The 26,410-nt window shown below is 36.7% G+C and overlaps 2 protein-coding genes across 4 annotated transcripts; one reads left to right on the forward strand and one right to left on the reverse strand.

Annotated features, from left to right (window-relative positions):
* Positions 1-424: 424 nt before the first annotated feature.
* Positions 425-19,517, reverse strand: gltpd2b (glycolipid transfer protein domain containing 2b). Of its 2 annotated transcripts, none has more exons than XM_030153675.1 (4): positions 19,432-19,517; positions 5,064-5,122; positions 3,764-3,942; positions 425-3,137 (listed from the first exon to the last, which is right to left on the reverse strand). In XM_030153675.1, exons 1-4 carry the CDS (start codon positions 19,445-19,447, stop codon positions 2,519-2,521), a joined length of 873 nt encoding a protein of 290 aa, XP_030009535.1. In that variant the 5' UTR covers positions 19,448-19,517; the 3' UTR covers positions 425-2,518. The 2 variants fall into 2 exon arrangements, with proteins under 2 accessions (XP_030009535.1, XP_030009536.1); XM_030153676.1 differs by lacking the exon at positions 19,432-19,517 and adding an exon at positions 6,901-7,505 and having other exon boundaries at positions 426-3,137.
* Positions 11,854-24,195, forward strand: chrne (cholinergic receptor, nicotinic, epsilon). 2 transcript variants are annotated; one of them, XM_030153673.1, is made up of 12 exons: positions 11,854-12,003; positions 15,417-15,550; positions 15,656-15,700; positions 15,804-15,913; positions 16,002-16,157; positions 16,234-16,334; positions 17,237-17,437; positions 18,206-18,320; positions 19,206-19,320; positions 19,413-19,620; positions 21,739-21,872; positions 22,415-22,702. In XM_030153673.1, the coding sequence occupies exons 1-12, from the start codon at positions 11,937-11,939 to the stop codon at positions 22,475-22,477; spliced, it is 1,449 nt and encodes a 482-aa protein (XP_030009533.1). In that variant the 5' UTR covers positions 11,854-11,936; the 3' UTR covers positions 22,478-22,702. The 2 variants fall into 2 exon arrangements, with proteins under 2 accessions (XP_030009533.1, XP_030009532.1); XM_030153672.1 differs by lacking the exon at positions 22,415-22,702 and adding an exon at positions 23,452-24,195 and having other exon boundaries at positions 11,859-12,003.
* The last annotated feature ends 2,215 nt before the right edge of the window (positions 24,196-26,410 follow it).

Raw genomic sequence — 26,410 nt, forward strand, 5'->3', positions numbered from 1 at the left:
AAAGGGATTTATTACAGAAGAACAGACTAGAGCGGCAACCGATTAATCGACTAGGTACTTGAAGTCAATGCAAAAAGTCCCGATTCAATTAATCGACTCGAATTGATTGAAGGGAGATATTCTATTGCAATTTTCCTGAATTGAAGCTTCTTTGTGCATCACAATAAGCATCCGTGTGAAACACAACAGTGGAACCAATGATTAACTGCAGAGAAATGAAGGAAACAAAGCTTTGATTCAGGAGAGTTGCGGTTGAATGATTTTTTTGGATCACTTTGAGTCAATTAATCGATTGCAGCTCTGGAACAGACACACAGGAAAAATTATTGAAAAATTTTTTCAGAGTCAAATGTATTTTCCTCAAAAAGAGTAAATTTGGCTCTGTATTGAGTTTGGAGAGTTCTACCCAAAGAGTAACTTTGACTGTTTTTATAGAGGGACCAAATCTGTGTAGAGTAAAATTTTCTTCAATTTGAGTGAATTTTACTTCCTGTGTACCAAGATTAAAGTTGTATGGTTATAAAGCCAGTGCATAACCTTTTCATTAGGGTTCAAAGACACTAATGGAGCTGTTGCAGGGGAAAAAATAGAGAAACCAGAGTCAGAAGCAGAGCCAGGTGGATATAATCTAATGTAATCTCATTCACTGTAATCCTCACAGCCTGCACCACCAGTGACACTACTGAAGTAGCCTACCGGTGTGAGTATTCTATCTCTCTCTGCAAGCAGCTGTGAAATGATAGATACATGCATGCATTATCTCTATGGTAGTTAATAAATGTGTAGTAGAAATACCAGCAGCAATGCATCATCTTTCAACTCACATGAGAAAAGAGAGTCACAGATCAAAGGTCATGAGTTCAGTCATAAATATTAATGAACCACAGATGATAAAAATAATGAGTCGTACTATACTTTCGGAGTCTCTTTACTTCTTCTTTTGTGTTTTTTTTTTCTTCGTACGGTCTGCAGTCGAGTCTTTGACAAGATTACATTAGAAGTGTGCTTCCGCTCAGTCAGTGACCTTCACCCAGCTCCTGTCTGTTCACTCTGTGGCCTTAGGCTCTATCCTTATCTGTTCTTTCCTTACTCTTTCCTCAGAAAGAGACAGCCAGCACAGGAAAAGGGAGAGAGCCAGGATTACGCAGCATTAGAGGTATTTGTGGGTTTAAAATAGTCTGATTGAGAGAAGCACAGGTTACTGTTACTGATAGTCCACACCTGCTATTCTACATACGCACAATGATTAATTTAATATAATGTTCTACTCTGAATTCTCTTATTGATGCTTTTTTAATGTGTGAAATTGAACTTTATAATGTTTCTTAAAGGAAATAATCATTATTTTGAGTTTTAATGTTAGCACACTTTGCATTTTATGAGTCACAAAAACCTTCACACAATCACTAAACCATATCCAAAACATATCTTCTTAAGGCTGTGGATATGGTCTGTATCTGTGACGTTAGTGAAGTGAAGAGAATGGGATCCTCTGCTGGATGGTTGGTAACATTACATAAGAGTATGTGGCATGTAAGTATCAGAGTTAAAACATCATACAACTGGACTTTGTTAGAAATGATCACTGGATTCCCCCATTATGGCAGGCATTTAATAATTCTGGACATGATACAAACATACATATAACAAAATGTAGAAATTAAAATATTTGACACTCAAACCACAGTCATATCTGTGCTGATTTTCTTTGTAAGGGCTTTATAATCATAATAGATTGATCCCAGATTTTGGGGCTACAAGGCAACAAAACCTAGAAAGTTTTGAGGTAGCATACTAATTAAATTACATTGATATAAAGGCTCAAAAGTATCTGAATTAAGTTAAATAAAAAAGAATTAGTTTCTTTGGAGGCCACTTGTTTCACACTCTTATTTTCATCTGATTAAAAATTTACAATTTCAAGCATGAACTAATTTCATATTCTCAAATGGTGACAAATTAAACAGCAGGATAGTTTACTTTACATCATTTTTGCCATTTACTGTTTAATGATTCACAAAACTGATGGTCCTACGGCTTAGGTATTTCTTGGCTTGTTCCACATTTAAAGTGGGTCAGAATGGGAAAAATGCAGTATTTTGCTCAGGGAAATCTTATAAGATTACATTGAGGGCAGGATCTGGCCCCATGACCAGGGCTTTAAACCTTCTTTCAGATTGTGCTTGTGTTCAGGTCATTGTGTCCACATACTTAAATATTCCATACCCCAGCATTTAGTCAGTCAGCTGCCTTAAAAACACCCTTAAGGTGGGGACACATCAAGACATTATCTCACAAAGTCTGGTGAGGAATGTCTGAAGACTGAAAGCAAACTTTCAGTTGATTGTTGATACAGCACTTGGTCGGCATTAAAATATGGCACTTGTAAGTTCTAGTTTTCATGTGTACATCTACTTTGGAACAAGATGTTTGTTCCTGATTTCTGATGTACCCGAAAGACATGGTAGAAAACATTAAAAGAGCAGAAGAAGCTATGTCTTCTTTAATAATGTCCCTTCTATGGCAAGTCCAGCATGTTATTGTCCTCCAGGGCTCTTTGTGTCCTCTCATAAACCTCTCCAATAGCCCGAACCACTTTGGTCAGCACTGTGCTCAGCTCCTGCTGGTTCTGCACACACACCAGCCTGAAGAAATATCCCCGCTCTGGCAAGGCAATGAAGGCCAGCTCAGCAGCCCTGCGGACAAACCAGGTGTGGTGGTTTGCCAGGGTCTGCTGGTAGGACTCCCGGCAGAGCTCTGAGGGGCTCCTGAGCCGGCCGGTCACCGGCGTCTCTGCCAGCTTCTCCAGGAAGAGCTTCAGCCAAAGAAGAGCACGATGCAGGCGCAGAAGAGTCCGACATCCAGAGTCTGTCTGGTGGTGGAAGTCCACCACGCCTCTGTTCAGCTCCACTAAGATCATGGACTGAACAGAATGGTAAGCAGAAGAATGCTGAGAGCTTTTCATATTATTGTTTTTTCCAGCCTCTGTGCTCACAGAGTTTATTGGGAGTCCATCAGGACCCAGCTCTGCTTCAGGGTTTTCCTCTGCCAGCAGAGCCAGTTGGCGAATGATAGAAGTCTTAGTTTCTATCTCCTTAGATATTAGTCCAACCATTGGGCCTAGAGCATCCATAAACCTGCAGTAACACAGAACAGGAAGAATCCGTTTGCACAAGTCCAGATTATGGAAAGCCATAAATTACTTTAAGTCTCAAGTTTCAAGTTATATAATTCATGAAGCACTTAAGGAGCAAACACATTTTCCACCAAAGTGCTTCACAAAGACATAATACAATTTCCAAATGTAGGCATTACACATAAGTGTGCATGAACTATGTTGTGGAAATAGAACGTGGTTAGCCCACTCATGACTAATGACACACTTGGTATGTGGGAAAATTACACATTTTCTTGCTTTTAAAACTATCAACACAGTATATACTGTGGAAGCTGTGAAGATATGTTGCTAACATGGCAAAATCAACATGATATTCTGATTTCATATATTTTTCATACTTTAATTGCAAGACAAATCTGACTAGGCAACATTCATTTGGGATGCAATTATCAGATCTACATTCAGTCAAAGCACATGAAATTGAAAGGTTGTGTTGAATCCAGTGGCACAGAGCTTATAACAATGTAAAACCAAGGAAATCACCAAAAAAATTAAACAGGTTAAATACAATTAAAAGCCAGAAAAAAAACTAAAATTTTCTAGGATGCAAATGAATGTGTCTGTGGCTTTATGTAATGATCCTACTTGACTAGTTCGTCCCAGCTGGACAGATACGGCTGCAGCAGAACATCAGAGGTGTCGCCCAGTGCAGCATGCAGGTGGGACAGCAGAAGAGACACCTGGAAGGTCTGACCAGGACACATCTCCAGGACCGATGAGCCCGCGGTCCCATCAGTGCCACTGCTGTTAGACAGCTGGTGAAGCTGACGAACAGGGAAGGAAGGGGTATGTGGGTGGTGGGGGTGGGGGGTCAGTGAGAAAACAAAGAAAAAAAAAAAACAGGCACGATTAAATTAATAAGTTAAATGATCCATTTGGTTCATGAAATTGGCTTCCTAGGATTCCTGTTAATTTTACTGACAATATTTACCTTTGGGTTTAATTTAACATCAGTCATTTACAGAAAATCATTATAATCCTAAGTATTATCCAGGTGTATTTATTATGCGCTTTATGTTAATGCTGTTTCCACATCAGTGAGTAAAAACACCCCAACCCCCTGCTCTTCTGTCCATTTAGATTACCTCTGATTATGTTTATTATGTAAAACACAACACATTGTAAAAAAAAAAAAATCCTCATTGGTTACTTAAAAAAATCTAGCAACAAAGAAAGAACTAATATTAAGCATATGTAATGTTCTAAAACAATTAAAATGTATTTTAAAAAGAATTCACTATTTTTGGTAAGATAAATATTTAACAAAAGTTCGTTCACATTTGTCAAATCTCTTTTGTAGCTGAGCTTTAGCTGATTTTATTATTTAAGAAATGGAAGAAAAAACATTTATAGCATCATTTAACTAAAATAGTCAAGTGTAGTACAATGAAAATTGTGGAAATAATTGAAACCAATAGAAATTAGAAGAATAACTCATTTTTTGTTGCTGATTCATTTTCATTAAACTCTGCCCAACGCATTCTGAAAGTGGTTTTATTTTACTAATAAACTACTCCAATAAATAATTGACTATTATATTTAATTCAACTGAACATATGCTAAAACTGCTTGTAGCCTATTTATTATGTAAACGTACAACATATCACTGACTGACCTAATATTGAAAACAAAGATCTTTTTAGTGTTTCAATGCCTGTGTATTATGAGTACATGTACAGTACAGTACAGTTTGTACTGGAAAGAAAATCCATTTTGGTTTTGAAAAATACATTTAGTATGTTCAGAGTCAATTTGAGGGTATGTACATGTATGTGTATGATACCAGGAAAAAGTGACCAAAACAGTCAAAGTGACCGGAACAATAATAAGAGGTCTGAATGAAATGAAAAATATAATTAACTGCTTCATGTCCTTCAGCTCTTACCTTATTCACCTGATTGTAGCCCTTTAAACAAGACTCCCAGTGGTAATCCAGACTTCCCTCTGCAATGGGACATTGTAAAAATAAACAATTATACTGTGTTTGTGGAGACTTTCACACTGGAATATGAAATAGAATAGAATAGAATAGAATAGAATAGAATAGAATAGAATAGAATAGAATAGAATTTTTTTTTAAGATACTGAAATACTGAAACTTTCCAGTGCCTCAGCCACAGTGACACCAACTATAAATGCATAGAAACAAAATACAGCTTTTCATCTTCATATTAAAAATGAAAAATTATAGGTCAAGACTATCCATGTATAAAATTAAATTAGCTGGTGAAGAAAATCATGTGATGTAATGTTTTACTCTGAATAGTGATTCTGAGGTCAGCTCTATATTTTGTTACATTCCTGATGAATTCCATCTTACATTTACATCATGGTGTAATTCGAACAAATACAGGCTTTATGAAGACAACCAACATCATTCTTTTATCAGCAGATCAAATGTGCTGTTACATTTTAATCTGTTTTGAGCTTATTCCCGCCTCAGACAGTGTGAACCCTGTGATCTTAACTGACTTGCTGAAACTAAGTATTGCAGAGGCAGCCCCCATCAGACCTTTCTCAGTGCATTGTCATGTTCTAAGTCCTACTGGAATCAATTTTTGGGATCTATATGGTTAATAACATGGACATTATACCAGCATGACAATGGAGTTGCAGTTAAAAAGCTGACTAAAACATGAAAACTACATGTCTTTTAACACCAGCTATGGAAACATATGATTAGTTTGTGGTGATGTGTTTGGGATCCTCTTTCTTCTGCTTTCATTCCACCACATGGAGTGAGTTATAGACGATTATTGTTCAAACTTACTGGGGATATTTTGGGATTTCCCAGAGGCTTCTGCCCTGAATATCCCTAAACAACACAGTTGAGACTTTGACATCAGACCAACTTATCACTGAAAGCCAAACAAATACATATAATGTCATGTCATAACCTGGTCTCTGCAACACGGTGTCCTTCACAGACACAAAAATATCCAAACTGACCCTAAAGAAGACTCTCAGGTTCAATATCGTGACCCATTGTTGTTACCAGAAAGACAAACTTTTAACTCGGAAGTGACCAAATATCAGAGTTGATATCAAACATACAGAGATGAGTGGTCTTGCCTTTGTAAACTAAGGACAATCTCTAAAATTACAGCGTACAATTTGACTTATTGAACATTATGGTATGGGTATAGAGGTTAAAAATAGTGATATTAGTTTGAACTTCTACAACCAGCTATTTACTTAAAAAAAAAACAACATTATTACATTATTGTTGAATTTTACATTAAAATGACTCAATGACAACAACAAAAAAAAAAAACAAGAAACTTGTAAGTTATTTATTTCTCTATTACAGGGAAATATTGTTTTTTAATGTGGTATTCTTTAGAAAATTTAATGTTGCTGTTAAATTTCTGCAAAAGTGAGAAGGAGACAGAACCAGACATTGAGATGATGTTTGGCTGACGGTATCTTTGGAAAGTTTAGATTAAAAAATTAAATATTCTGAGACCTGAAACTCTTTTGTCGTCGTATCACAAAATATCTAAACACCTAAAATATTCTCTTGATATTACTGTGAAATATTGCTATGAAAAAAAAAAGTAAAAATGTCATGAGCACTACTACAACATGTGACACATTCCAGATCTGGAGCATATCTATGTCTAACAAGGGAGGGACTGTATAGATGAAAAGTACAACATAGAAACCACACACACACACACACACACACACACACACACACACACACACACTGGAATACTCACGGAGCCACAGGGAGCCAAGGAAAAGCAGCAGGACTAAGATAGCTGCAGCAGCCTTGCTCTTTACACCCATACTGAAGTCCAGTTTTGGGTCTGCCAGTCCTTCTCTCTGTCTTTTATCTTTTAATTCCTCTGTGTCTCACATGGGTCCTTGTTCCCTTGCACTGGCTGTCACCACAATTACTCTCTATTAGACCCCTGCCTCTGACCCCCCCTCTCTTACTCTCAAATCTTTCATACTCCTCCCCAAAACCTCAAATAAAAAGTTGCATTCCCTCCACCATTTCCTCTTCCATCGCCTTTGTTAATAAGTAACTCTATTTTACAGCTGCTTCCTTTCCTCGCCACGTTATTCCAACTCAGGTGGGGTGCTCTTTCTTCTCTGTTTGTCTTGTTTGACAGGACTCTCCTTTCCTTTTCTTTCCCTTTCCTCTCTGCGCTGCCTTTGTTTTTCTAGCTGAATTTAAAGCTGCCTGTCCCTTGCTACATTGCTCAATCTGAGGGTACAGGGATCAGCCGACTTTATCCGTGGGCTGATAAAGGAAAGCCAACGCCGTTTGCTCGACAGTAACCCCCTTCCTGCAGATTCATCTTCTACATGTGTGTAATATTGCTGGTCAGCTCGAGTAAACACATGCTCCTTCTGCTCTCCTCCCACCGAGACCCTCCTCCCACCCTCTCCCTCCTGTTTTTTCTCCCTCCCTCTCCATATATCTCATTCACAGAGACCGCTAAGACCACCACCACAACCACACATTACAACACACGCTGCTTTAAAAGAGGCTAAAGCAAGAGATATACAAGCATCCCACCCATTCTCTCAATAAAGCTTGTATTTTTTCCAAGTCTCTGTTTATCTTTATTGCTTTAGCAGAGGCAAGACAACCTATAGTGAACCTCTGTATTGATTGAATCATGGTACAACACAATTTGAAGCTGCACAGGCAGAGAGATGTGATAGAAAAGCCATGTTTGTCAATGAATAACAAAGTCTGACCAATCCCTAATAAGAACAGAAACAAAGAAGCTCAGGAAAGCTAATCTAGAAATGGCAGACGTCTATAAAACACAGGTTCATTCAGAGGCAATAGAATTACGTCTTGGTTTTCACTGTTTTGACTTGAAATCCCTTATACGTTAGATACATGAAGCTAAACACATACACACATGCAGATTTGTGGAATTCTAAGAACTCATGTTGTCCATTATTTACGTCATTTATGAAGTCTAAAGTCACAGATTGTAAAGGAGTACTGACGTGGAGTATAAAGGGTGTTCCTACGATTATCACCTCTGATAGTGATAATTATGGGAAACACAGTGATTGGTTTGTGTCAGTGGGTGCTGCCGCTGTGGGGGGAGGTGAACAGACATTGAACTCCTCACTCAGCCAAACCACATGTGTGCTCAGAGAGAGGGACTTAACAATGGTATTTTGCAGCAGAGGAGCGAGGGGAAAAAAAAGTGAAAGCAGGGGCATTCATCACTCTAAAGGGAGGGGCTGGTCATGGGGCTTTCATTTTATTCTGTGCAGCCAATGGAAGATCCTGTCTTAAATAGGCAGTGACTGACTGAAGGAGTCTGAATCCCAGCAAGGACATGTGACCCTTTCAAATGACTTGAACTATTTGACTCCATGCAGCTGGTACCAAACACTTAATGAAATTTATGCACATTTAGACTGAAAAATAGCTCTGAAAATGTCTGCACTGTCTGTACCTACAATCAGCCATGACTTCTTTTTGGATCAGCACAGTATTTGTATAAACAAAGGTTATGTTTATGTGTTCAGTAGAACAGGAAAGAGGTCATCTGTCTCTGTCAAACACTTGATTTCTCCACAATGGATTTTCCAATAAACTGCACACAAAGGTTGGACTGAAAACACATCTGTAGTCAAATTACTCTTCCCTAGTACAAGTCAGAAACCATATTCTCACTATTTAATATAGTACATCTCACTTCTGTACTTACACAAAGAAAAAGACATGTTGTGTTATGTGTTAGAAAAGTTTGGCTGGACGCAGTAACTTTTCACTGCCATAATGATGCTGAATCATCAAGAAAGATGCCAAGAAGTCACAGCACTGAGTCAAAGTCCATAATAATAGATCAATATAAATTTTGATACGGTCAGCAGATTCAGGGCAGAGATGTCCCTGTTTACAATGGTATACTAACTGCTGTATCTAATGTATGAGGTATTATTATGCATCAAATATGCAAATGTCCAAGGACAAAAACTAGTACCAGGTGCTTTACTGGGTCAAAAACATAAAAAAGTACATGTATATAAGGAATTAGCTGTTCATTGAGGACAGGGACAGAATGGATGAAAACAAATAGAACAAAAGTCATTGTTGCAAATATCAATCAATAATCACTCTGATTTGAGTGCCTCAGACTTGTTTCTGGCTGTTGTTTTTTTCACTTTTTAATCATTGATTATTGATTCTTTCAACTTTCTCTTGTTTTTCATACAAATGTGTAACTCTGAGGATAGGTGGATACTTGTATTACTGTTTCTTTAATTAATAATAACAAGATTACACTGTGCATAAATATCAGTTTCTAAACGTAATATGGGTTGGAATAATGAGAGTGGATAAGAAGTTTTTTGAGGTGACAACACTGGTCCACAGAAATGATCTGTCTCAGAGATTAAATATGCTAACTCCTACATACTTTAATAAGTTGAATTGGAAAAGAAATGACAGAAGTGCTAATAAGCTGATGTTTTTAATTTAAACGAAAATATTACACATATATTGGTTTATGTGCATTTGTATTGTAGATTTACAAATCTTACACCTAAAATAACCTGTAAAGTGAATGTATTGTGATGTACAGGGATTTGAGGTAGATGTTGTAGCTCTGAGACACACACTCCTTTGAATAAAACCCATTTTCTGGTTAGTTTTCAGAATTTCACATTTTGACCCAAGACTATCTTGGAAACTACAGCCAACCAGTGTTTTTCACTTAATTTTTCTTTATTGCTGACTCAAACTTGGTAAAGTTTCACTACTTTCATTCTGGGAACATTTTACTTGTAGACCAGTGTAAACCATCATCATGATTTATCATGATCATGACAAATTTGTGCATAAATGACCATTTCTACAGCCACACATTGTATCTTAAACACATAAACCTGCCATTACAAAGAAATGTACATCTGATAAATCATAGGCGTGTCTTGCAAATGTGTAATTGAAAGCATGCAGCTATTAAATATCTGTGTAGTTTTTTTTTAAAAAGAGGCAAAATAAATGTATTTAGAGTAAACAGGCTGTCATTTTTTCCCTCATCAGTACAACAAAATCATTGCCCACGTGACTTTCACATTCATTCATATTCATTCAGTACAATTATCGTTATTCATTGCTAAAAATAAATCTTACACCTGCATCTTCTCAGACTAGACTGAAATGCTTGAAATGCAAATGCATTTGCAAGTAAAACCCCATGTGATTTACCTGTGTGTCCTGACCCAGCCTTTGGTTATGGTTGGCTTACAGGTTTGACTCAGAGTACTTCACTGTGATGGGTTCAACTGTTATTGTGTCTATTTGTGGATGTTTTACAAGCGCCACAGACTTTAAAAATGTTGTAACTGAATATTTCACTACAGCTCATGACTCAGATGCATTAACTTTACAGTAGCAGGAAACTCCCGCTTTAATGAATATGCCTAAATTTAAAACATTAGGAAAAAACATACACACCTGTCTGACACTGTGCACTGGCCAGCCTCCATGACAGTTTTTCTTTTTCAACTATAAATTATGTTAGCTGTTTAGAGAAAATTCTTGGCTTCAGCTTCACAAATATAACTAGAAAAGGAGACCCTGAACTGTTTTAGCCAAGAAATATTGTATCTTAATATGTTGTCAAAATTCTCTCCTTTAAATGCTGGTGATGCTGGTAAAAATCTATCTGAAATTAAACTGCATATTGTTTATTACAGCCCAACACTATGAGAACAGCTCAGTTTGGTCGAAGCTGACAGACCGAGCCTTTCTTCTCTCCAACCCCGAACTGTGAGACACATAATCTGCCTTCTGGAGGCTCCAGTTACCTTAAAGGAGCTCATCTCTGTTTCCCTAACTGTATATTTAGAAGTACATCACATACTGTGCAACTCACATGGCACATTCCACAAATCAGTCTGTTGCCCTTGTCGCTGCAAAGTGACTCAACTTAGATTACTCACAGTACTAATTATCATAGTAAATTTAGCTTCAGGATTGAATATGTGTAAAATGCATGGGGAGGATCAGCAATTGCTTTCAACAGAAATATAAGATTTAAAAAATCCGCTTAATCCAGATTGGATATGTAATTCTGTAATGCTATCAGTTCACTTTTGTCCACCTGCTGCTCTCTACCACCATCCCACTGCCGTTTGCTGACACTTTCTCACTTTCTCATGGCTGGAGTCCTGCCGTTGAAGTGGCGAGGCTCTGCTGTATGTATTAATACTCTGGACACATAGCAGGCCGGCACAGCCTGTCACCTGTTCACCTTTCTCGACTACACCTAGGGGTGTGCATATCTGTTCTGTTTCATACACACAGAACTTTAAAAGTGTATTAAATGGTAGAATAGTCAGGATATGGACAAATATTAAAGGTTTACATTCTTAAATTGTTGCAGGACTAGCGGGAGTTACTGTCCCTTGTAAGGTACCAACATAGAACACCTTTATATCTTAATCAAATAAGCATCTGAGTACAAAATTTCTGGCATCATCTCAGATGGTTAGAGTCTAATGATCATTATTGCGGATGATGATTATTGTGGGTGACTGGAGTGCGACTTGATGTCCTGGTTTAGTGCTTCCCAGCTGCTATGTAATCTGAGCCCCGGATAGCGACAGCCGGGTTGACCAACAGTCAGGGGGCTGGGCAGGGGGGATTTAGGGCTCTTCCTCTCTGTCTTTACTCTTGCTCTCTCTGTCTGTCTCTCTCTTTGTCTCAGATATTATATTTAAAAATAAATTTCACTGCAGTGCAGAGAAGAGGTCTCAGGACAGGATGGCAGCACACAGTTTTTGGATATTGTGTGGAGTTGTAACTATCTTTGGGACTTTGATGGTTCAAGGTAAGTGGCGTAGTTACAAACTTTTAGCACATCCTCATCGACTGCCTACCTTCTGATCAATATAACCCTCTGTCAGTCATCTGCACATAGAAAGTCAGTGTTTAGTGATTCAGACAGCACTGTAAAAGCTCCGTTGTCTTTAGACCTCCTGAAAACCTGTAAACACTTGCACATACATCCAAAGTATTAACTGTCAATGTATATAACTCAGTTACTCAGTATCATATGTTAAACTTGTGGAGTTTTACATATATATGTATATGTTTAATATTTGCTGGCCCTGTTGTTGTCAAATGTATTTTTCTGTGCACATTTATTTTGGAAATACAAATATAAACTACAACTACTACTACTACACATGTAGAGAACCTAATTTAAGCCCAGTAAAACTGTTTTCCCTCCCTTCATCTGAAAGCATACATAAATCTGCAATACAGTGTGAAGTTTATTGTGAGTACATAAAGCTGCTTAAGATTTACAATTACTACTCAAGTCTCAGCTTTTTACACTCACATCGATTGACATTTTTTGTTTTTGTAATACAAACCAACCACAGGATTTAAAGGTTACGTCCGATAGTAAGTGTACTATGATGATATCAGCAGAGATCTGTGATTTGACCTGATACACAATATCAACACACCAGTATTACATTTGGAAAAGTTATAAGACATGTCAGGCATGTTTGATGCTTGGTAACAATGACTCAGTTAGTGTCTCTGAGCATCAACTATAAGAGGAAGGTCATGTGCTCTGCTGCAAGAACGAAAGAAGAAACCACAGAAACTTAAAGTACTAGAGAGTGTAAAGCTGTCCGGGTTGACATATGTAGGAGATGCAGAGGCGACAGAGTGAAATGAGGTTCAGCTGAGGATTGGAGAGTATCTGTTTTGTAATTTAAGAATGAAAGTTCTGTTTTGACTTGGATCAAAACATTGCATCTCACAGCAATGGGGCTGAAGTGAACTCTAAATAATATAGTAGTTCAGTAGGATAATTCTCTTCTCCATTACACACCTGCATTTTGTACTGTCTCTAAGCTTCAACTCTGCATGAGCATCACATTGGTTCTCATATTAACCCATACAGACCCAGTGCTACTTTTGTGCTAGTTCCCAAAAAATTTTTCTCTTACTAAGAGGACAAGGGCTGAGCAAAATCTAAAAAAAAATATACAGATTTCACACTTATAATTATTAGCTCCATACTGTATTTCATAGATGACATACTGATCCATCCTGTAGATCAGTATCAATGAAAAGAGAAAAGTCTGCACATTGGGCAGGGAGGACTGATGGTTATTGTCTCTCTCTGGATTCTTTCTGCACAGGCTTGGATTTTAGCTGAGCCAACAACAGATACCAAGCATTAACTGGACTCAGTATCGTGTGGATAACATGAGATGGATGAATTTAATAGTGACACTAAACTACTGTACATGCTGTCAACCTTAGACAGACAGACAGACAGACAGACAGACAGACAGACAGACAGACAGACAGACAGACAGACAGACAGACAGACAGACAGACAGACAGACAGATAGATAGATAGATAGATAGATAGATAGATAGATAGATAGATAGATAGATAGATAGATAGATAGATAGATAGATAGATAGATAGATAGATAGATAGATAGATAGATAGATAGATAGATAGATAGATAGATAGATAGATAGATAGATAGATAGATGTCATTACACTGCATACAAACATTGTTCCATGAGAGAATTATGATTCCAGCTCAAATTTATGTGATAAATGTGACTTGTTTGCCCAGACAGACCCAGGGCTGAATCCATCACAGGAGACGACATCTTTACTGCTTTTTACAATGTGTAACTGTCACCATTTTTGCCTAATGATGAAACTGATGATTATTTAGGATGACCTGAGTATGACTTAAAGTCCTGCTTTAGAGATTCCCAGCTGCTGTGTAATCCGAGCTATGGATAGTGACAGCTGGGGTCGCAAATAACCTCTACCTTTCTCTGTCTTTCTCTCCTGAAGTTTATTTAAATATAGTGTCGTCAAGGAGTACAACACAGTGGTCCTCTGGTCCAGGTCCTGGTATTATGACTGGACTATCTTCTGTGGGAAGAGTAGCCATCTGTCTACATTTAAAGCCTTCTTTGCACATCCGACTACCTCAACAACAAAATAAACAGATCATATGTCTTAAAGTGTTTAGAAAAGTAATTACAATATATCAGGCTTTTAAGCATTAGAAGATGTATGAGTAAAATATTGCATATAGCAGTCCCTTAATGTAAAGAGTACTTAACAAGGTAAAGAAAGAGTTGACGGTTAAATGTCTTTGCTAGCCAGTTTGATGGAATAATCTACAAACACTGAGGTTCAGTTTCCAAAACCAAGAGCATGTTAAACCCGAAACCTTGACAGTGGCAATTGCTGATTTTTTTCTCTTTTATTCTCACTACATTAAAAAAAATAAAAGTGAAATGTCAAGAAAGCAAAACACACACAAAAAAACTGTTTCTGTAAACAAGATTCTTTTTTTCTCCTTTTGTTATTAGAGAAAAGTAATTAGAAAAGTAATCTCATTTTAGGAAACTAGATCTAACTTTGTGTATGACTAGGCATATATTTATGTGTGTATTTACTTGATTGGTTGGTTTATTTGACAGGGACAGTGCAATTAATAAAGACTGCTGTTAATGCCCTGAAGCTACTTTACATTTGTAGACACTGGACAGATTTCACAGAGTCACTTCAGCACAGAAATATAGGATTAAAATTACCTGCTGTCTATGTAGGTCATGTATAAATATACACACACAATTATAACATGTAATTTATACATTAATACAAGACATAAAGGACAATCAGATATAGTAATAACTATTATATTAAGTAACGGAGAGAATAAAATAACTGTGTTTTGCTGCCATATGTAACCAAACTGCTTGATTGTTGAGAGAAATCAGAACTTTTTTCCCCATATTGATGATTTTCCCCCCTTTTTTGACATTTTGGTAGTATTTAAGAATATTTGGGTTATTGTTATGACTATTTTTGCAGTGGAAGTTTAATTCCTGGCTGGAAAACTAGGTGTACATTATATTATAATATTACATATCATTATAAACGTAAACTGTGTAAATTGCACGTAAGAGATGTTGTATTTGTCTAGTTAGAATAGTATTTCATTTACACCGACACCTTTTAATTCAAGCATTAGACACTTGCTATAAGTAAGGTCAGAACAATAATATATGACAATATTTCAACTAAAGACAGGCAAAATCTTACATTTTAAAGCACTTTTTTGTATCTTGTAGTGTTGAGCCTCACCATCTTATATTTCATCTATGTCATAAACTATAGGCTTAAAAGAGATACAGAGATGCACATAAAACATGTCCTTTCTCCTGCTTTTCTTCGAGCAGTGCAGTGCAATGAAGAGTCACAGCTGATCAGTGACCTGTTTAAAGATTACAACAAGAATATTCGGCCGGCGGTTCATCCTGAAGACAAGGTGGAGGTTCAGATCAAACTGACTCTAACAAACCTCATCTCCCTGGTGAGAGTTCACCGTTCCAGCCGGTCTTCATCATAAAATCATTAAGATATGACAAATGATTGAACTGAGCATCAGTTAAACTATCACAATCCTTCAAACCCACAGAATGAAAAAGAGGAGACTCTTACAACCAACGTGTGGATTGAGATTGTAAGTTATAACTCCCTCTTATCTTTACTATTATTGACAGAGTGTGTCCATGTAGTGTTAGTAATGTCACTGGTGGGTGTTGTGTCTTAAATGTCACCCACAGCAATGGACTGATTATCGCCTTTCCTGGAATAAAAGTGATTATTATGGTATTGATATTATTCGAGTCCCATCCACGACTGTGTGGCTCCCTGACATTGTCCTTGACAACAAGTAAGTCAGAATAAACAAGCAGGGAAACTACCTTTCTTTTATAGTCACGTCTATTCATTTTAATTCCACTACATTTTTGTTTCCACAGTATTGACGGCAAATTTGATGTGGCTTACTACGCCAACGTGCTGATCTATGACAGTGGTTGGATGTACTGGCTTCCTCCTGCTATCTATCGCAGCACCTGTGCCATTGAAATCACCTACTTCCCATTTGATTATCAAAACTGCACCCTGGCATTCAGGTCTGTCACAATGATATGATTTCATAGGGCATACACTTTTCTGTTTGATCCTCACTAATTAACTGTTCAACTGCAGATCCCAGACCTACAGCGCCAATGAAGTGGATCTCATCCTGGCTATTGGAGAAACTGGGAACGTTATTGAGTGGGTAGACATCGACCCAGAGGCTTTCACAGGTACAGAACACCCTCATCCAATACTGTTATTGTCGAAAATGAATTTGTGATGTGTTCTATCAAGCCTCTTAATACAACGTAGATCATGTGCAATACTACACACTGAATCTTATGCAGTCTCATCAGGAGTACAATACAGAGCCTGAGCATCATGGCACTTAAACATTGTGAATGAATTATGATTAATCATTTAATTCATTACAAATTAATTCATTTTATTGATGTTAGTTTTTATTTACTGATGGGTATGTATTGTTTGTTACTTTTTATCTATTCACTGGTAGTTTTAATTATTGATTGTTGCTGTACGCAGAAGTATTGAGCCATGAACAAACTTCCCACAGAGATAATTTCAAATCGTATCACATCGTATTGTATCGTATCGTATCGTATCGTATCGTATCATATATCTTATTGTATTGTATTGAGGGGTTTTTTGTATATAGCCTAAATTTTTTAAATCACCATTTTCTTTTTTCAATCATACTATTCTGTTAAAATCTTCTGTCTCTACTTGAATTATTATTGAGAGCAGGTACAGAACACCCACATCCAGTACTTCAATTCTCCAAAAACACCATTTCCCTTTAAACACAACCCTAATGTGCAGATATAATTAATTTCTAAAATTCAACTCCTGGGCACCAGGGCTTCCATTCTTCCATTTTTTAATTGTTATGCAATGTTAGCTTCAAATTTCTTTGTCATAAGAGCAAAAATCTTTTTTTTTTTTTTTTTTTTACAATGCAATTCATGCAAATCTTAGACTGGTTTCAAAATCTTTCAGGGGACAAATCTGCACCTTAAATTCTGTTTTTCTGACAAGTACCAAACATTACTGTGCACACAGACCGCAAAATTAAGGGGGACTTTTTCTAACTTTTTCTGGTTTCATCATTTAGAGAATGGTGAGTGGGCCATTGTCCATCGTCCAGCCAGGAAGATGATCAATACTAAATATTCTCCAGACGACCTGGAGTATCAAGAGATCATGTTCAATATAATTATCCAGAGGAAGCCTTTGTTTTACATCATCAACATCATCCTGCCCTGCTCTTTAATCTCCTCGCTGGTTGTCCTGGCTTATTTCCTACCTGCACAAGGTTAGTGTTGATGAGCATTTGTAATGTATATATACAGTGTGTAAACTGTTCTGAGGCTTTTATACTTTTTTCACTTTTTGATTGTGGAAACAACAGATGTAGCACTTAAAATTCCTATCATTTATCATTCCTATCATAAATAGAATAATAATAAGAATGAGAAAACAGATGAACACTCACTGCTCTTATCATTTGGGTTTTCCAGTACCACAGCGGTGGGAAAAGAGAGGTGCTGTTTATTTCAGGAATAACAGAATTACACTTATTGTTGATATAAAATATGCTTAATGACAGATATTTTATCTTCTGTTTTATAAATATAATAAGGAAAATCATGCCCTTTACAAATGTTATATCAATCATGTCTAACCAAAGAAAAATACCTTTTGTTAATGGATTCCACAATTTAATTCACTATTCTAATTATTATTTTTTTATTATTAGTTTTCCTTCATTTCTGTTGCTGGAACAGAAAAGCCAGATGCATTTAAAACACTTGATTTAGTGTTTATTTATTACTATTAATGTTAGAAATATGCATGCACTTATCTTCAAATATAAAAAAAAAACAAACATTCAAATGAATGATCCAAGAAGGTGAAGATGCAGAAAACTGGAAATGCATGACAATAATGGTATAGCACTGTCAATATTGTAGAGCTCACATCCCATTTTCTAAGGAGCGCATGTCCTATTTTTGCCCTGAACCTGCTATGATTCTTTTGTTTTGACATAATGTAAGTCTCTGCCGTCCCCTTCACTTCACAGCCGGTGGACAGAAGCTGACTGTGTCCATCTCTGTTCTGCTGGCTCAGACTGTCTTCCTCTTCCTCATTGCTCAGAAGGTCCCTGAGACGTCTCTCTCTGTGCCTCTTATTGGAAAGTGAGTCACTATGTGTGTTCGTGTCTTGTCTCAGAGCTTAAAGTGACCTTTTACTGCAGCGACTAGTTCTGCTCTCTGCTGTTCTTGCTTGTTTATTTCATGTTTATTTGTAGTGGAACAAGTATTCACCAAAGTACAGCTGACTGATGAATTATATTTTTATTATAATTTCCATTTAAATACACCTAATAAGAACAATGCAAAAGACTATCTTTAAAACACAGAATAAGAAAAATCATGTTATTACTGGACGCCTGCAGTCCATTTGTTAGACTTGTGATTGTGACTCCTTTTGAGAAAACATCAAATCACCACACGGAAATAGATATAGACATTTTCCCAGGGACATGAGAATTTAAATAATAATTTTTACTTGGTTTATTTGTTGAAGATAGTAGATTTTGCTGAGTTTAGAATTAAATATTTTATAGAGAGGAGGGAAATCATACTTTAACTCCTTATAGTTTATTAATTGGTGTTCTGTTAGCTTAGATGAACATTCACGTGAACTTAAGAAACACATGTTTAATAGTTCTTTATTTTGCTCTTTATTGAGATAATTATTCTGTGGGCATAAGCTATTCAGCGTCGGTGTTAGCAGCGTATCTAACTATGTGCATTTCATTTTTGTGTATTCTTTGCGTTGCAATATTTAACAATGTTACGACACATTACAGATTTTCCTGAAACTGATCAGGTCGACACCAAAGTATTTATAGTCAATGCTCATTTGTAGTGTCTCAGTATGGATTAAACTCAGAATTGCATCCAAAAACCTAACACAACAAATAGGACAATCCACAAGACACAAACTATTACACAATGTGACATGAGCTGTTTGTTTATTCCATATGTTGTAAGTCTCCTTCTAAATGTCTTTCCCAGGTACTTGATCTTTGTCATGTGTGTGACTACTCTTATTGCAACCAATCAAATCGTGGTGCTGAACTTCTCCCTGCGTAGTCCCAGTACTCATACCATGTCCCACACTATCAAACATGTATGTATGTCCCATTCATTTAAGCCACATTTGTCTAAACAATAGTTTTTTTGGTTGGAATCAGCCTTTCCTGTACTTCCTATGGTTTTCAGATATTCCTGGAGATGGTACCTCGTTTCCTGGGCATGTCTCCCCTGGTGGATGACAGTGAAGTGACAACAGAGGTAAACGGAGTGAGGGAGCGGCGGCGGAGTTCTTTTGGCCTGATGCAGAGAGCAGAAGAATATGTACTGAAACAACCACGCAGTGAAATGTTGTTTGACAAACAGAGAGAGAGGCATGGCCTGACAAGATCAATTGGTAAGAAACACATTTTAATTATAACCCAGCTCCACCAATCATGTCTTGTGGTCAAATTTTTTTTGACATAATCTTTGTTTTCTTTGTTTTGAATCACACTGTCAACAGATCATAGAGGCTGTGCTCACACTGCACGCACAAATGACTCAAATATTCCTTCATATGCAACTCAAATTTGTTTTTTATGACAGTGTAAACAGCGCAATTCACATGCAATGGCGGCTGGTGAAATAATTTTTTGGTATGCAAGTCGGTTTTCAGATGCACTATAACCACATATCACCACTAGGATACACCAAACTACATGCACCATTATTTTAAAATAATAATTTAAATTAAAACAAAAATACACAGTATGTGTTTCCAGTTATTTTTTTTACATGTAAATTTTACCTGTCTATCCGTCAAACATGCACATTTTTCAATTACTCTATTGTTGAAGTCAAGTATGTCTCTAACATGTGTCTTTTCCACTGACATTACGGGTAATGCATTTAGACCAGGGGTGAAGGTAGTATGGGTAGATTGCATAGCATTAAAAAACAGACAAAGTCAACAGAAGGGTTTAAAGGCTCTTTTTGTAAAATAATTTTAGCTGATTCCGATCATCTTCTTCCTCATGCGAGACGGGTGGGGCCGCACCCTAGTGCCCTCTGTTGACTGTTCACATGATAACTAATGTTTTACATTCTGATCCATGCCACTTCAGTTACTACTCTTAAATCAGATACAGATTTTATTTTTATTTATCGTTGTCAATATGTCTGTCTGTCTTGTCTGTCTGTCTGTCCATCTGTAACACATCTTGTAAACATTGTAACTCTGTAAAAAAAAAAACAGCTGGGACCTTACTTTTTTTTTTTTATCATATATACATCATGTATAGAGCTTAGACAACTTCTAAAATGACCCAGACCTATTTTGTGACCTACTTTTCCAAGGTCAACTGTCTGAAAACACCGTAACAGGGGTTATGTGGTGTACCACTGTGTGCAACCCCGCAGTCCACCCAGCAGTTACGTGTGGATTCTTAGAAATGGGAGAATCTTGTCTCCTGATATTCATGGAGACCTAGCTCAGCGAATTAGGGTGGGACAAGACCCTGTCAGTAAGTGGGTTTGGGACCCCAGTCTGTCTGGACCGATCCCCTGAAAGCACCAGGAAAAGCCTAGGAGGAGGAGGATGTTTTTTAGTGGTGGGTGGCTCCAAGAACTGGATCTTTGAAGTGAACGATGGGAGCCAGCTCTTTTTTCTGTTAAAGACGTGATTAGTCAAGATGTGTGGTGGCGTTTGTGTGTCTGAGCCAAAAGAACCGGCTCTCCAAAAAGAGCCAGAATTCTCATCACCAATAGTTTTATGCCAACGAAAGGAACTATACAACTGTGATGGTCGGAGAAAGAATCTGGATTGCAATTTCAACATTTTCTCAGGCCAAGGGGGTCTTGCTATACTCTGGTTTATGTGATTCCAGTCTGAATGAATACTTCAAATAAGATGAATACACACAGGAACACAACTGGAATATGAATCCAACAGCATTATAGGCTATGTAACAGTAACACACTGACAGGGACTATTTTATCGAACACTGACTATTTTGATAATACCTGTTTTACCTTCAAAGTGCAATAAACAACTCTTAGTATAGTAGAGTGGCAAATTAATGACAGAAATTATCTGAGCAATTCTAACTCCACTCTTTTTATACATGTGGTTCAGTTCAGGATGATGACTATTCTGATATTGGCCACATTTTAAAAAACAACAACAACAACAACTAGAAGTACTGATAGAGCACAGACCTCCACCAAGGCAGATCAGTGGGCCCCCCCACCCCCGATCACCACCAAAATTGAATCATTTGTTCCTTGTGCCTGTATCAACATTTCCTGAAATTTTCATCCAAATCCATCCATAACTTTTTGAGTTATCTTGCACACAAACAGACAGACAAACCAACGCTGACATAACCTCCTTGGCGGAGGTAACAACAACAACAACAATAAAACTTAACAACAGCCAAACAAAAAATATCAACTCTGAACCATAAATCTCTAAGGATTGCAGTGTGATCTCTGCTACTGTGTTAACTAACTCTCAGCATTTCTCTCCCTGTAGTGGACAACATAGATGTTAGCAGCACAGCTAACCTATATAAGAGTCTGGCCCAGGCTGCACCTGAGATCAAGCAGTGTGTGGATGCCTGTAATTTTATTGCTGAGAGCACAAGACAACAAAACAACATTGGATCTGTAAGTGTTATTTCATGTTTCAGTTGCCATCTGTAATGCATGGGGTCCTTTCTATTGTTTCTGTTTTTTTTCTTTTGTTTTTTTTTCATATTTTCATGTTCTTGTATTATTTTGATGTTCCATATCTTTTTCATCGGTGTCAGATTCATGCGAATGCTATATCTCAGAAACAGCATGTGAATATGATTTGGTGATGAAAGGTTAAAAGTCAATATCACTATGATGTCACAAAACACTTTTTTTTTTTTACAGAACTCAAGAATTCATGCTTTAATTAATGCCCTGACTACACTTATACAGATTTTTTTTTCTAAAATGGGTATTTCCTCATCTATCTTGTAAAAAATAAATTAATTAATTAAAATCTGCCCTTACAATCTTTGTTTTTTTTTTTTTTTTTGTTTGTTTTTTTACAAAATATCTGTACATGTTACAATGGTCGGCTGTGGCTCAGGAGGTACAGCAGGTCCTCCAATAACCAGAAAGTTGGTGGTTTGAATCCCCCTCTGTCCTAGTCATGTGCCTTTGTGTTCTTGGGCAAGACACTTCATCCACCTTGCCTCCTGTGTGGATTGGCAGCCATGCTTCTGTGGCTACAGATGTAGCTCACCACCATTGAGTGAATGAATAATGGATCTAATGTAAGTGCGTTGAGTACACAAAACATAAAGCTAATCCATTATTATTTACACAGCATAACTTTGTTTCTGGTGGACTTTAAAAAGCACCGTGTGAACTCAGATAATATTGGTTACAGCTGATGCAGAGGTTTTAGTCTGTCATCATGAAGACTAGTGATGTTTAAAAGTAACCTTAAGTTTTTCATCAGCAAAGATGTCCATCCAAAGGTGTCTGTGCTGACTGAAATGTACTGACTAATACACTTAAATGACTTATATTTGATGTTTCACATGCTCATTACACAAAATAAAATAGGTATGCACATATAGGTGTGTGACACTATTGTTTTGAAATTGCTTTGTTTTCCTCAAACACACACAGATGTAGTTTTGTTTTTTGTTTTTTTTTTTTAAATCTTCACTTCAGATGGCATTTTAATCTCTGTTTTAGTGACCCACAACATTGTAGATGAGAGGGGCAGATGGAGAGAATAATGTTCATTTTGCAAAATATCAATATCAGTGTGGACAGACCCTCAGCCTAAATTCCCACTTATGTAATAGGATAAAGTGAAATGATAGCATTTTATACTCAGTAGGTCAAAGATCACATATGTAAAAAGACTTTACTGATCATTACACAACATCCTAATCCTCAGTAAAAACAATCCTTAAGTCATATTTTTTAAAAGTATGCTTCTCATTGGAAATGATTCGGTGGAATTATATGCAAATACAGAGAGGAAGAGTGAATTAAATTCCTTCAGTTTTCACACCCTACGTATATTATATGAGACTGGACAGAAATATACTGTATGTAAACTGATACTTTACTGGTATGAGGAGGTATAATCTATCTTAATCTTGTTATTTTGCTCTCTTTGTGCTTGGGATGATGATAAGTTATCCATGATGTGTCTTCCATTCATATTATGATGTACTTTTTTTCCCACTTACAGGAGATTGAAAGTTGGGTGCTGATTGGAAAGATGATTGACAAGGTGTGTTTCTGGGCTGCCATCCTCCTCTTCATCATCGGCACGGTGGGGATCTTCCTAACAGGACACTTCAACCAGGCACCGGAGTTTCCATTTCCTGGACAGAACAAAAAATATATTTCAGATTAAAAAGCCTTCGACTAAGGTCACTGTAACTCATGTTATTTATAAGGCTGACCAGTCTTGCTAATCGACTCAGATTCAGAGTTGAGTTATGTAAATCTGCTGTTTTAACTACAGAGATTTAACACCCTTCAACAGTTTGCGTCAATATTGAAACCTCTGGCTTAGCTTAATGATGCCTATTGAGCAGCAGGGAGTTTCCATTTGTACTTACAGCTCTGTATAGGTGCCTTGAGCATATGCAGAGGGGATGACTGAGTTTAGTTATAAAGATGATGTTTTATTGAACAAATCATAAAAAATAGAGATGATACTGTAACTTCACAGTTTAATAAACTTCAGAGCTACAACTTCATTTTACAGCCTTTAAAGAGCTCAGGCCATGATGGAGTTTCACTGCATGTACTGTCTTATGTGAAGAACTTGTGCATGTAACTTGAGCCAGCCAACTCTGAATCAAAGCCTTATTATTCTTACTATGACTTATTTATTAGGAAGTCTTCTTAGACGTAGATGGCTCGGTGGGGCTTTGTCTTGATTTCATTGTGCCATGTTTTGTAAATAAATATTTTATTTTGTGCATTGTGACTCGTTTAATCTATTTTTTACAATCATTTGAAACCTCAATGACATTTAACCCTTGTTTTGAATTTGGTGTCCCATTATTTGTAGCTTGTCTGCTGCACATCGACCTGAAGAATCTGTTCAATGTGTACAACAGCAAAACAAGACTCATATTATGATCTTAAAGCATTATTGTGGTTTAATGTAGTTTGTGGGTCTCTCGAGGTTTCTGGATCTAAGTAAAAATGTACCTGAGACAAATGTCTTTGCTTTGGTATACTAAAAAAAACTAAAAAAGCCCTTTACAAAATGATTTAAAGATGTACTGTAATATTTTTTCTGAAGAGAATACAAACAATGTCTAGATGAGAGGCGAGCGCCCAAGCTGTACCTTTATACACAGCTTGACTAAAAAGCCAATAATGTCCCCACGATATATTTGACTAGGCAAAGAGGTCAGATCCTTCCATTGGATAATGACTCCAGTGATTAATATGTTTCAGCTGCAAAATGTTCATTAAATCTTGTAAATAGCTTTTCATTTCTTAAAAAAAAACACCAGTTTAGTCATGGTCATTTTTAGCCCATTTTTGGGGGTGCTGAAGCACCCCTAAATTCATTCCCAGCACCCCTGAAATATTTTAAGGTTGCTGAAATGTTTCTTTTTTCTTGTTTACTTTATGTCCATTCTTAACATGCTAGACAAAGTTGAAACCATGTACGGTACATGGTTGAAACATAATATTTTAACTCGAAAAATACAGCAACCCCCCCCACCGTGTCTCGAAAATGGTTTGATCCACCCCATGTGTCCCCCATTTCCCTGACGCGGACTCCAAGTGTTCCACCTGTACAGAGCAGTGTGCAGGTGGTGCCTCCCAGAGTTGGGATACAGTAGTGGGGGAAGTACCTGGATTAAACAAGGATATGCCAACACATTATTGTCATCACTAGTCCCTATTTTTCCTGCATTGAAACGTAGATCACTGTTTACCAGGGACGATTCTAGGATCAGAGGTTTAGGGGTGCGGAGCACCCAAAGTGCTGGCTGGCCAGGAAAGAGAAATTTCACTATTTAGTACATTTTAACGCAATTTTGGACCATCATTCCCACATTTGTGAAAGAAAAGCATAACATTTTTTGGGTACGGGAAACTCTGTGACTAAACCATCAAATCTGATAAAAGTTTTTTTTTTTTTTGAAATTCAAGTTTTTATTGAACTTTTCAAAGGCTTGGTACATGGCAAACTTAATTTGTTTCTCCATACAAGAACAGGTAGTATATAATTAACAATTAACTGGTGACAGACTCGACATACTCTTTATCTCATACACATAAAAGATCAAAAACAAAATAAATAAATAAAAGACGGGCATGAAAAAAGTTATTTAAATGCTGAGCCACAGTAAAAGGAATGGATTGGAATCATAAAATAAATATACCCTAACCCTAATTTCTGGTGGAAGTCAAACCTCCATTTTGATACAGCAGTTCCTCAACACACACACACACACACACACACACACACACACACACACACACACACACACACACATATATATATATATATATATATATATATATATATATATATATATATATATATATATATATATATATATATACATATATATTTTTATATTTATGAGTCATTTCAGAATTGGGAGTACATTTCGAGTCTCCCAGATACATTCTTAGTTTTTTCTCCCCGGACAAATCTTTATTGAATCAGTTTTTAATACTACTACTAATTGAATCAAACTTTAACAAATAATAATGCTTTTTGTTTATTTTTGACAAAGTGTATACAGAAAATATTAGCCTAAGAAGTCCCACTCCATCCACAACTGACTGTCTTCAGCTCAGGATTCATTCATTGAACTTGAATTACAATGAAATAATTTAATATAATTTTCTATTTTTTTTTTTTTTTGCTCACTCTAGTAACATCAATAAAATCAATTGCACAGAATATAAATTTTCTGTATTATATGAAATTTCAGTATTAAATAAATATGTTTTTTGTCTGTCTATATGTTCTGGTCAACTCTGTTACCTCTGTCATAATACTCCATAAAAATCTCCAAAGCATTCATATAAAAACATGAGACCTACATCCTGTAATGTCACTTCCTCTGGCAGAAAACATGTTGAAGGCAGTAAGGTATATCATTTTTCTTCTTCCATTATTTTGTACAAAATGTTTAGGATACACCAATAGTAGATTAATT

Source organism: Sphaeramia orbicularis, chromosome 14 (genome assembly GCF_902148855.1).
Source record: "Sphaeramia orbicularis chromosome 14, fSphaOr1.1, whole genome shotgun sequence".
In the NCBI taxonomy this organism is placed as follows: domain Eukaryota; kingdom Metazoa; phylum Chordata; class Actinopteri; order Kurtiformes; family Apogonidae; genus Sphaeramia; species Sphaeramia orbicularis.

What these genes read in the sequence shown, in the direction of transcription:
- gltpd2b (XM_030153676.1), bottom strand. Translation starts at nt 6,970, where the DNA reads ATGGGTGTAAAGAGCAAGGCTGCTGCAGCTATCTTAGTCCTGCTGCTT. An exon ending in CCTTGGCTCCCTGTGGCTCC is followed by an intron (nt 5,123 to 6,900) that starts GTGAGTATTCCA and finishes GTCCCATTGCAG; the next exon opens with AGGGAAGTCTGGATTACCAC. An exon ending in GCTACAATCAGGTGAATAAG is followed by an intron (nt 3,943 to 5,063) that starts GTAAGAGCTGAA and finishes CCTGTTCGTCAG; the next exon opens with CTTCACCAGCTGTCTAACAG.
- chrne (XM_030153672.1), top strand. Translation starts at nt 11,937, where the DNA reads ATGGCAGCACACAGTTTTTGGATATTGTGTGGAGTTGTAACTATCTTT. An exon ending in TAACAAACCTCATCTCCCTG is followed by an intron (nt 15,551 to 15,655) that starts GTGAGAGTTCAC and finishes TCAAACCCACAG; the next exon opens with AATGAAAAAGAGGAGACTCT. An exon ending in CGACCCAGAGGCTTTCACAG is followed by an intron (nt 16,335 to 17,236) that starts GTACAGAACACC and finishes TTCATCATTTAG; the next exon opens with AGAATGGTGAGTGGGCCATT.